We start from the raw sequence: 12183 nt of genomic DNA, 5'->3' as shown, positions 1-12183 counted from the left end.
AGGTTGGATCTTGCACTGGGAACATTTTGGACAATTTTAAACAAGACAGATGTGCTTGAAAGAAGATTATACGTTGAATAATCATATTATTTGCACATATGGAGCTAGAGTGAACTCTGTGAATGGCTGCCTTCCACTCCTTTAATGAAATGTTAGTTAACATTAGAATCCCTGGAGCCTATGAAAAAAATTGTACTGCTAGGCCACCTTAAATTCCTTTGCACCTTTCCATTAGTGTCTTTGTTTTGCAGATGTGTCAGTCAGCACAAGCAGCAAGCATCTTTTCCCACTATACGCTGGGATCTTTGAAAGGGAGGGACTTAAACATTTTCGTATTTCAGATACTAATTCACACTATGTCTTTTATTTTGTTTGTGACAGCTGCAAGACAAGATACTGCCCAAATTTTGAAGAATGGAGATGATAATAAACTGGAGAGCACTGGCAATGGTGAACTTTTATATCCTGAAATCTGCATGTTGGAATTGCAGCTGCTGTCTACCTGCTCACCACATCTGGAAGTACTTACCCATACCTTCCAAAGTCTGCTGTCAGCCATCAAGCGTAGTCATCGTAATACTATGTTAATGTATCAACAAGTAAGTGATAAGCCAATATTGTGTTGTAGTGTTTTTTGTGGGGAAAAAATATGTTTTCCCCTCAGTGTTGGATCAGTAGTAAATTTTTACTTTGGTAAGCACTACTGTATTTGTATTTTATACAGGTTATGTAATAAGGCTTTTCAAGACCAGTTTGAAATGTTTAATTCTACCAAATGACACATTGATTAATGTCTACTGCTTATCTCAGCCTTTTCATATTTTCTGGTGTTCTTATGGTTCTCAGTTGTCTAACAAAAATATCCTTCACAATGCCAATTCATGAACTTTTATCAGACCACCTTCATACAGTGTGACAGAAAGGAATTCTTCCTCACAGAAACATGTTAATCTTATTGCTAAATGTTCTTTGGACCTGTGTTACAGATTTAGATTCATTGTATAGCAGCGAGCATGCATTGAGCCACAGAAGAGAGGAGTTCATTGCCACTGAAACTGAATTTTCCATGCAACACTGGCATGACACTATATATATATATATATATATATATACTCCCACCCAATTCACTCTCCCTTCCTCACACCCTGAAAATCATTACATCCTTGAACCACACCTGTTATTTTCATTTTGACATTTCAATGTAGCACCATAGCCTCTTTACTTCACAAGCTCATCTGTCAGTTTTTCCTGTCTGTCGCTTTCTTATGTGCATCTTTGCTGTCTGTTTAATATGTTGTGAGATGGGAGTTGTGGAAAACTTGCTTTATTTTTATGCCATACATATTAAAGCTTTCAGTGATGTGTCAATGGCATTGTTTCCTATCCTGCCACAATAAAGAGTACAATAAATAATGGCAGGGCTATCACTATGCATTAAGCACTTTACCATTTTAAAAATGGTGTTTTTCTGTATTTTTTTTCAGTACCAATATTCCATACAGCCCTCCCATATATCCTCCATTGACATGGCCTATTGGCCAGTCAAGAGAGTACCATACAAGCCGGATAGGATATCTGTCCCACCATTATATTGTTCCTCCGTGCCAGCCTCCTGGCTATAGGTAGGAAAGCAGCCCCTCTTCTTTAGAATGCTTTTCCATCCGCTTCTATCACCAGTCCTCATGGCCTTCCAGCCTATTAAAGGAACACCTGCCATTCCAGCTGGGACTCCAGTCCGTCCCTAACAGTAAGATCAAGATTAGAATTTATTATGTTCCTCGTACCCCCCATATTCACTGTATTAGTGTATGAAATTGGTCAAAGATTTATGGTTTGCTTTGTGTCAATATGTTTGTGCTTAAAGGAGATGACATCATTTGTGTTTTTTTTTATTTCTTCTTTTAAAAACATGTTGTCTGATGACCATATTACTTTTTAAAAATTATACAGTGAGTTTAGTTGCCTGCCAGACCATTGTCTTTTTGAGGTTTGCACATTCTCTATCTGCCCAATATTCTTTGGTTGCTTTTCATCCTCACACATCCTAAAGATGTTCAGGCTAGATTATTTGGTAACTCTAAACTGACTCAAACTGAATAAGCTAAGGTGTAAGTGTGGGTAGTTAATGCACATTTCAGAATAAACAATATTTATGTATATATTAAAAACATTAATAGCTGTATTTATTTTACTTGTATGTTAGATTTTTTCATTTTTACTATCACTTTGCAATACTTGCATTTTTCATGAAATTTAAAAGTACAGTGTATTTCATACTAATTCATGACAAAAACACTTTTTGAAAATTGCTGAGCAAGATTGCATCGATGTGCAAATCCATTTTAGATACACAAATAATTAATTGGCCAACTCGATCTCTGTGGTTGAGCGTGCTTCCACAGCTGCGGTAGGTTTATGCGGTGATTGTGATGGAGCAAGCCTGCAAGTGAGGGCTGCACCCATGGAGGCATATAATCGGGAGCCTGCATGAGGGAGAGAAAAGGGACAGAAAGGAAAGACAAAAGGGTGGTGGTTAATAAACAGAGAGAAGGAGGACAGGAGCGAGCAAGCTGGTGTTAGAGGAGAGGAAGCAGGCGAACGGGAATGGAGCCCCAGGAGAGAAGCTTGTGACCGACGCTTAAGAAGGCTATGGGTTGCTCATGCTGTGCAGCCTGGAAGCAGGAGCAACCAGCTTATTCCAGTGGACTCACCGCTTAAGCCAAGGATTTCAGTGGGAGTTAGAGAGTGGAGGCCCGGTGGCACCCAGTGGAAAGCCAAGCCAAGGCAGGCCATGAGCAGCACAGAAGGTACCTGTGTCTGTTGGATGACATCTCTCCTGGTTGCAAGTTCCAAATAGGATAAGCCAGGGAGATGTCTGTTTTTAAAAGGTTGCACCTTGGTTCGAGCAATTTTTAGTAGACTGTTTCCTGCTTGTTTTAACCTCATTTTTAAGGAATGTTTATTTGATTGATTTAACCTGTACCTTCATTTTTTGTTGGATTATTTATTGAACTTTTTTGCACTGCACTAATTAACTGGACATTTGATTTGTTTTTTTTGAGGGATTGTTTTAATAAAAGCACTAATCACTTTGCACCTACCCCTTGCTATGTTTGTGTGTTGTGTCCTCATCTGCTGGCTCATCCCTCAGTATGTTATTGGCAGTAGCAGGTCTCTGGAAGGACCCAGTAGCATTGGGCTAACCTGCATCATCACAATTCACCCAACCAACTTCCGAGGCAGCCTTGTGGGTTCAGAAAGTTTGTGGAGTAATGATTAAAAAAATCACCTAAACCTTCATAGGTATTAATGGAGTTCTTCCAGCAGAATTGAATAAATTGGATAATGAATCATGTACTTGGAAATTAAAAAAGTTTGTTTTTAAACAAATGTAGAATAAATTGATGGTTTATTTGTTCAAGCATTTGTGTACATCATATGCAGAATACCGTAGCAACATTTCATAACAAATAGTAGCAGTAAGTGAAAACCAATTTAGATTTTCCTGTATGTGTTCCCATGGGTCAAAAGTGCATGTGTGTGTAGTGTTACTGTGTACATGCATGCAAGTAAGTTTTACTGTCCCAAAATTTTTGAGAGAGAGGGCCTCATCTGATGACATAACAAATCCTAATACAAACTTCTTAAATGCCAGTGTGAGAATACTTTAAAATAGATTTTATCTCTATTGGGCACTTCCTTTAAAAAGTTTAAGTAAACTCTCCACAGTAAAAAAAAAAAAAAAAAAAAAAACTAACAATAGTACACCAACCAATAAAACTTTTTTATCATTTGAGTTTGGATCTGCTATCTGTGGAAACAATTTCAGTCACCACAAGCTTGTTTGGGTTTGCTGACAAATGCTATTTAAAATCATGTATTTTGTGTACTTCACTAATACACATAGATACATTTTGTTATCACTGTAGGTTTTTAAAATGATTGTTACACATTTTGTTTGTTAAAAAATGTGTATCTCTGTTTTTGATTAAGTAAATAATCAAAAGTTAAATATGCTCAACTTTTAAAATGGTTAACTAAGCCCCAGAATACACTGGAATGTTACATCTTGCTTGTATTTTCCAACATGTTCATTTCTGTCCATATGTAGGAATTAGAGTGGAAGAAGACTCATTAGAATATATTATTTTTTTCTATTGCTTAGGAGTCTAGATTTTGTGATCCTTCCACCGTGTTGTGCATCTTTGCGTGTAGCCTTAAATACTAGTGGTTTCCAAATAGAGATCCAGTTTTGCTAAGACTAGGTCATAGAGGTGCTTATTCAACTCAATGGTAATTTTTGAATCTGTACTTTTGAGGCATTTAGCACAATTCTGTGAAGTGTCTGTATATCTCTTGTCAGTTTGCTTCAACTTTATGATACATATTGCTAATTAGAGAACAAACTAATATAACATCTTTTCAGCTACATTTGTAATTGTGGTCTGGATACTTAAAAGTTAATGTTTTTTAATGTGCTGTTTCCGGATTTTGTCTGCCTCTGTATATTTACAGCATTGTGCAGGAGTCAATACATGGAAGATTGCCAGTGTATCACTGGACATAGTCACTTGTAGCAATCAAGCCACTCAAACACAGGAACCTTACTAGGAATTCCATCAGGTCTATTTTAAATTATCTAGTAGTTAGCAACATTAAATTAATAAGTACATGTTGATTTAAGTTTCTGGGTAACCCTTCAGCATTATTTCTGAATGCACATACTGTAAATAATCAATGCTACAGATTACAAGCTAAAAATAAATTTAATAAATAATGCATAAAAAATGGAGTCAGAACCGGCCAATATGATGTAGAAGGAAAAAAAAAAATAAAGCTCTTAAACAGTAAGATTTTAACTCGTCACGTCTGTTATGAGACGGTTATTGGTACTAGATTTTCAAAAAAAAAAAAAAATTTTAATTGTCATCTGGCATCTGCGTGTTGCACTCTGAGGAGGTTTACAAAGAATAAAGAATCTTAAACATAAGCAGTGAAGGGAGTGTTTTGCAGTTATGCAGCACAGTTTCTTTGGTATCCTGGCTCTTAGAATTTGTTAATGTTTACTTAAATCCATTCATCCTCTGACAGTTTGACACCTAAAATATTTACCTTGCTTCCTTGCTCCCACACAACCTCCAAAGTAAAATTAATCCACCTCAGTGGTAAGGTGTAATTATCTTCAAATGCTTAGTTTGTATTTTTTCAAATGTTCCTTTTGTTCTGAAAATAAAGTTACATTTTCAATACGCAACCATCTTCTACATGAGGTCATAGAAGAAGTTTCCTTTGTATAATTCTTCTATGCAAATGATTGTATTGTGGTCTACTTTTGTGGTGTCAGTTAAAACCTTCTGCAGGCCCTTTGCATTGTTATGAAGTTGGATTTGCATATCAGACTATTTTGTAGGTTTTAGATTATTGTTGGTCTTACAGGTTGCCTGGACATACTGTTTCTTTTAATTTAAAGCGATTAATAATGTTCCTGACTGAAAATTCTGAACTGAGTACATTGTTAAGGAGTGAGTTATCTTTATTTTCAGGTTACAAGTTTTAAAGTTTTCTGACGATATGGTATATTTTCAGAGTATTGCTGACTTTAGGGCAGCAACAACTACTTGAAAAAATATTTTTTTGTAACATTTTAATCAAATATATTATATTCAGAATTTCCAGTGGTGTATAAGAAGGGTAGTTAAAGAATCCTAATCGAACTGCTTTCTGTGAGTAACTGTGAGAATACTATGTGTACGATTTAAAGACACTGCTCAAAACTGGTAAAGACTATGAAGGTACTACCTCCAGGGAATTGCATTAAAATAATCAAGCTGTTAAACAATAAGCTAGAGGACAGTGTCATTGTGAAAAAGTATTTTTTACAATATGGCTAAGACAATATGTGCCTTTAGCAGTAGTGGAAGTATAATGCTTTACATATATAAATGTTATAACAATAGTGGTATAAATCTGATATAACAATGTTATTATGTTTAATTTTAGAGCAATTTGTTTAGTAGAACGGCTTAGTAGATACGGCAAATTTACCAACTGCGAGAAGCAGTCTGTGGCCGAAAGACTGCAGCCTGGCCCACTTTTTAAGGAATGCATCTTTCATCATGTTCACAGCGTTATCTGTTATATTGATTAAATGTCCTCCTTCTAGACCCCAAGCAGCCAATGCTTCTGTCACACCTGTTTTAATGTTCTCACTTGTATGATCCTGCGGGAAAAATGTGGTTTGCAAACAGCGACTTTAAGTTGGTAGTCCTCACTAATAAAGTGGACAGTCAGACTTGTGTAGGGTTCTGTTGTCCAGTTGGACCACAGATCCGTTGTTACTGAAAAATATTCCACTTTTGATAGATCTGACTGAATTTGTGCCTTGTGTTTCTTGTACAATTCTAGAATGGCAACGTGAGAAAAATTGTTACAAGATGGTATTACATACTTCTTGTCAAGCAACTGGATTGTCTTTTTTAAAATCCAATTTGTTAACTGTGCTAATTGGTACCATGTCTTTCGTCTTATTACGTCAGTGATTTCTCTTTCCCGTTTGGTACCCTTATAACACTGGCAAATGTGTCCAGAATAGTTTTTTTGCTTTGGACGGCATTCACAGCTGCCTTTGCACTCATCATACAGAGTTTATGGTGCCGATTTAAATGATTGCACAAATTAGTTGTGTTGCATTGTGTTATGGCAACAATTACAAGGCACTTCCAACAAAGTAATTGTTTTTGGTCTACATCATCCTTTCTGTAGCCAAAATAATTCCATATGACTGATGTTGCATTTAATTTTGCAACCAAATCATCACTCATTTTCAGATCCATTGTGATTGATGGGTAGCGGGGCCTTCTTTGTTTGTGATTGTTTATGTATCAGGCGCCGCCGCGAGTGACAGCCATTCCAGCAGCTCCGTATATGACTTTATCTTTCTACCTTTATTCTCTATTTTTCTATATTTCACTGATCACTCCTACCACTTTCTTTTATGTGGACTCGTTCCCTGGACACTTTTTACTACTTTTACTACTTGGACATGGATTTTTACATGCCAAGACTCATCTATTCAAGTAGTTAACTTCAAGCGCTGAGAACAAAGGCCAGTGCAGGTGTGGTTCCCTATTTACCTGACGAGGTAAGAAGGTGGTATTGTTGCAGCAGAGCCGGCACTAAGATAAAAGCCAAGCATCTAGCGAGAAAGTGGCGCTACAAACCTTCTGTGATCCTGGGAAATATGAACTCACTACCGAATAAGAAAAATGTCAGGACCTACAGAGAATGCAGTTTGCTGTGTTTTAGTGAAACGTGGCTAACAGCTAACATCCCAGATGCTAACGTGGAGGTACCAGGGTTTAGCACAGTTAGAGTGGACAGAAACGCAAGTACCTGCGGGAAGCAGAAAGGAAGGGGAGTTGCTCTCTGTCAATACAAGGTTGTGCAACTCTGGACATGTTAACGTTAAAATCTCCACATGCTGCAGGGACGTCGAACTGTTGGCCATACGTTTGTGTCCCTATTACTTGCCCAGAGAGTTTGGACACGTCATTGTTGTTATTGTTTACATCCCTCCTTGGGCGGACATGGAGATAGCAGGTGACATCATCAATTCCGCGGTTGCTAAGTCACAAACACAGCACTCTGAGGCGTTTGTGCTAATCGCTGGAGACTTTAAACATGTGACGCTGGACAAAACATTACCTGCCTTCTCCCAGTATGTGGATTGTAACACCTGGGGAAATAGGACTATCATCCTACTGTATGCAAACGTTAAAGACACATACAACGCCACCCTGCTGCCTGCGCTTGGGAAAGCAGATCATAACCTGGTTCTGCTTCAGCCTCACTACAAACCAAGAGCGAGGGAGCTACCTACAACCACACGCTCATTCAGGAAGTGGTCCCCTGAGGCAAAGCAGGCTCTGAGAGACTGCTTTGGAACTACAGACTGGGATATCCTGCAGGGGTCACATAGTGAGAACATTGAGGAGGTTGTTGACCGCACTACTGACTACATCAACTTCTGTATGGACATTGTAGTTTCAGTAAGAACAGTACATTGCTATGCTAACAACAAGCCATAAATTACAAGTGACATCAAGGGCCTTTTGAACCAGAAGAAAAGGGCTTTTAAAGGCGGTGATCAGCATGAGCTGAAGTGCGTGCAGAAGGAACTCCGAGTCCAGCTCAGGGTGGCGAAGGAGCAGTACAGGAGAAAGCTGGAGCAGAAGTTGCAGGAAAACAGCATGAAGGAAGTGTGGGCTGGGATGAAGATCATCACTGGCTGCAGCTCGAAGCGGGGTGCCACCATTGAGAGAGACATGGAGAGAGAAGACCAGATGAACAACTTCTTCAACAGGTTTGACCACCCTAACCCACTCTCAGCAGCCCAGGTAAGCAGAGAGCTGAGGAGACTTTGTGCCAGCAAAGCAGCGGGTCCAGATGGAGTATCGCCACGACTGCTGAAGGCCAGTGCGTTGGAGCTGGGGAGTCCTCTACAGCGCATCTTCAGCCTGAGCCTGGAACAGGGGAGAGTCATGAGGCTTTGGAAAACATCTTGCATCACCCCAGTCCCAAAGGTATCACGTCCCAGTGAGCTGAATGACTTCCGGCCTGTCGCTCTGACGTTACATGTGATGAAGACCATGGAGAGGCTGCTGCTTCACCACATGAGGCCACAGGTCCACCACACCCTCGACTCTCTGCAGTTCGCATACCAGGAGAAGGTGGGAGAGGAGGATGCCATGATCTTTATGCTACACCGATCCCTCTCCCACTTGGACAGAGGCAGTGGAGCTGTAAGAATTATGTTTCTGGACTTCTCTGTTGCCTTTAACGCCATCCAACCTCTGCTCCTTAGGGACAAGCTGACAGAGATGGGAGTAGATTCATACCTGGTAGCATGGATAGTGCGCTGTCTTAAAGACAGACCACAGTACGTGCGTCTCGTGATCTACAGATCTGACATTGTGGTCAGCAACACATTAGCGCCGCAGGGGACTGTACTAAGTGGATAGGACTGGCGAGCTTTGTTGGGCTGAATGGCCTGTTCTCGTCTAGAGTGTTCTAATGGTCTTTCTCCGGTCCTGTTCAGCCTATGTACATCGGACTTCCAATAAAACTCGGAGTCCTGCCACGTCCAAAGTTTGCAGATGACACTGCTATCGTGGGCTGCATCAGGAGTGGGCAGGAGGAGGAGTATAGGAAACTAATCAAGGACTTTGTTAAATGGTGCAACTCAAACCACCTACAACGGAACACCAACAAAACCAAGGAGCTAGTAGTGGATTTTAGGAGGCCCAGGCCCCTCATGGACCCCGTGATCATCACAGGTGACTGTGTGCAGAGGGTGCAGACCTATAAATACCTGGGAGTGCAGCTGGATGATAAATTGGACTAGACTGCCAATACTCTGTGTAAGAAAGGACAGAGCCGACTATACTTTCTTAGAAGGCTGGTGTCCTTCAACTTCTGCAATAAGATGCTGCAGATGTTCTTTCAGACAGTTGTGGCGAGCGACCTCTATGTGGTGGTGTGCTGAGGAGGCAGCATAAAAAAGGATGCCTCACGCCTGGACAAACTGGTGAGGAAGGCAGGCTCTATTGTAGACACGGAGCTGGACAGTTTGACATCCGTGGCAGAGCGATGGGCACTGAGCAGGCTCCAGTCAATAATGGAAAATCCACTGAACAGGATCATCTCCAGACAGAGGAGCAGCTTCAGCGACTGCTCCACTGACAGACTGAGGAGATCGATCGTTCCTCCCCACACTATGCTACTCTTCAATTCCACCCAGGGGGGTGTAAACTTTAATATTATACAAAATTATTGTCTTATACATTCATTGTTATCACTCTTTAATTTAATATTGTTCTTTACCAGTATGCTGCTGCTGGAGTATGTGAATTTCCCCTTGGGATTAATAAAGTATCTATCTATCCATCTGTCCATCTATCCATCCATCCACATTACCTAGCTCCATGTTTCCAAACCCACAATCGTACTAAATTATGGTATATACATTCAGCCTGAGTACTGTATCGTTCAGTTATTCATAAAATTATTCATACACTGCATTTGTAAAAAGCTGTCATTAACCATATAAATATACTAGGGGTCTCTGCCCCCTGCTCGCTTCACTCGCCCACCCCCGGGTTTGGTTTACTGAATATACAATTTGAAGAGATTATTTTAATGCGAATTGTTACATATGCATTATTTTCATTTTTACTTTAAAACTTTTGCAAAAACAATACTTGTCCTTTATTTCTGGCCCTGGGTGTGGTCAAGTCTTTCTTGCAGGATGTATAATGCTACTCGTGTTGTGAAGGGGGTGGCAGCTGAATGCACTTTAAGGAGATGCCATCATATAATATGCTGTCTTTCTGCTGCTGCTGCTGGCGAGCTGCTTGTTCTTTTTGTTGTGCTGCACATCAATCATTCAAAAGCCTGTACTGCGGCTTTCCTTTTGCCATTTAACGTCTCTGCCACTTGCGTTGTGAAGGGGGGGTGGTGGTTTAACGCATGCTAAGGAGTTGCAGTTGGATCATCTGCTGGCTTGTTTCTGCTGGCAAGCTGCATTTTCTGCTTGTCGCGCTTTGCGTCGACCATTTCAAAGCCTGTACAGCAGTTGTCCTTTTGCCATTTCGCATCTCTGCCGCTCTCGTTGTGTGAGGGGAATGGCAGGGGTTGTAGTGTTCATACTTGTGCGCGTACTTTACGTAAATCTGGAGGAATCCACCAGGTGGCAGTGCGAGATATTATCACGGTGAGAACATGTTCGGCTTCTCTATGTTGTGAATTGCCTAGAACGCCTATTAAATTCTGATGACCCCTTACCGCAATATCTCTGAAAAGGATGTTTATTGATTAAATCCATCAATTCAGGGATGTGTACATTCCAGCAAGCATTGGGCACGAGTGAGAAACAGTCCCTTGACGAGGCCTCAGCTCATCGCAAGGTGAATACAAGCACACACATACACTAGCGTCATTTTAGAGGCACCAAATCCCCAAATCTGCATATCTTTGGAAGGAAACTGGAGCACAGTGTGGAATACAAGCAGGAAATACCAGCAACATAACTCCCTGCGAGACAGCAGTGCTATCACTCCACCACCGTGACACCCCCATGTGTGTAATTAACAATATTCAGTATTTAAATCAAATTATATGTAAAATGTAACATACACACTTTAATGCATTTCATCATGAAAGTGATATCAGGTATACTGTAAATCTAAAGATTCTAAATGTGCAGAGAGTTGAAAAAGATCATACATTTAATTTGTTCTGTGCGGTGATCTATTGCTGCTTTCCGGTGCTGTCAGGTCCAAGAAGCTCGTAGTGATTAAAAACTGGGATGACGTTTACGACGGTCTGCTTTAATGATAAAGTAAACTACGAGGTTAAAGCGGACATTTCGAGATTAAAGCCGAAATTTCCACTTTAATCACAAAATACACATTTTCACCGTGTCCTTTATCTTTTTCTCAGTGGCTCAAATATAATGCTATACATTATGTTGCTGTTGTTAAGTTGCAAAAATAAAAAAGATGACACAAAAGATGGTATTTGAGACTTTTAAAATGTATTGTGTCATAACGTTCGGGAACTATCTACATGTGACAGAAAGCTTCTATGCAGATCCTACGGGATGAAAGGTTCGATGTGGTGAAGCAAAATGCCGACATACAGATACATTTGTGGTACTTTTATATTCAAGCGTCGCATATTCCCGATCGTAATGACACAATACATTTTAAAAGTCTCACATACCATCTTTTGTGCCGCCTATTTTTTTTTTGTTTTTGCAACTTCACATCGGCAACATAATGTATAGTGCTTTATTTGAGCTACTGAGAAAAAAATAAAAGACACGGTGAAAACGTGTATTTTGTGATTAAAGTGGAAATTTCGGCTTTAATCTCAAAATGTCCACTTTAACCTCGTAGTTTATTTTATTATTAAAGCAGACCATTGTAAACGTCATCCCAGTTTTTAATCTCTACGAGCTTCTTGGACCTGACAGCAGGTAAAGTAAAAAAATCAAAAATAGACGACACCAAAGATGGTATGTGAGACTTTTAAAATGTCATCAAACAGCAAAGCGCGCACATCGATATCCGAAGGATCTCCTTAGAGGCTTGCTGTTACATGTAGTTAGTAAACAGAGACTCT

General features: G+C 39.9%; 1 protein-coding gene across 4 annotated transcripts in view; it reads left to right on the top strand.

The window, feature by feature from the left end:
- lyst (lysosomal trafficking regulator) overlaps positions 1 to 12183 on the top strand; it is a 299712-nt gene that overhangs the window by 113566 nt on the left and 173963 nt on the right. For all 4 annotated transcript variants that reach the window (XM_039737860.1, XM_039737864.1, XM_039737863.1 and 1 more), the window contains exon 10: positions 382 to 599. In XM_039737860.1, the coding sequence (XP_039593794.1) occupies positions 382 to 599 (218 nt within the window). The remainder of the gene's footprint in view (positions 1 to 381; positions 600 to 12183) is intronic.

This window comes from Polypterus senegalus, chromosome 16 (assembly GCF_016835505.1).
Source record: "Polypterus senegalus isolate Bchr_013 chromosome 16, ASM1683550v1, whole genome shotgun sequence".
Classification (NCBI taxonomy): domain Eukaryota; kingdom Metazoa; phylum Chordata; class Cladistia; order Polypteriformes; family Polypteridae; genus Polypterus; species Polypterus senegalus.
This window is presented reverse-complemented; position numbering and strand designations above follow the sequence as displayed.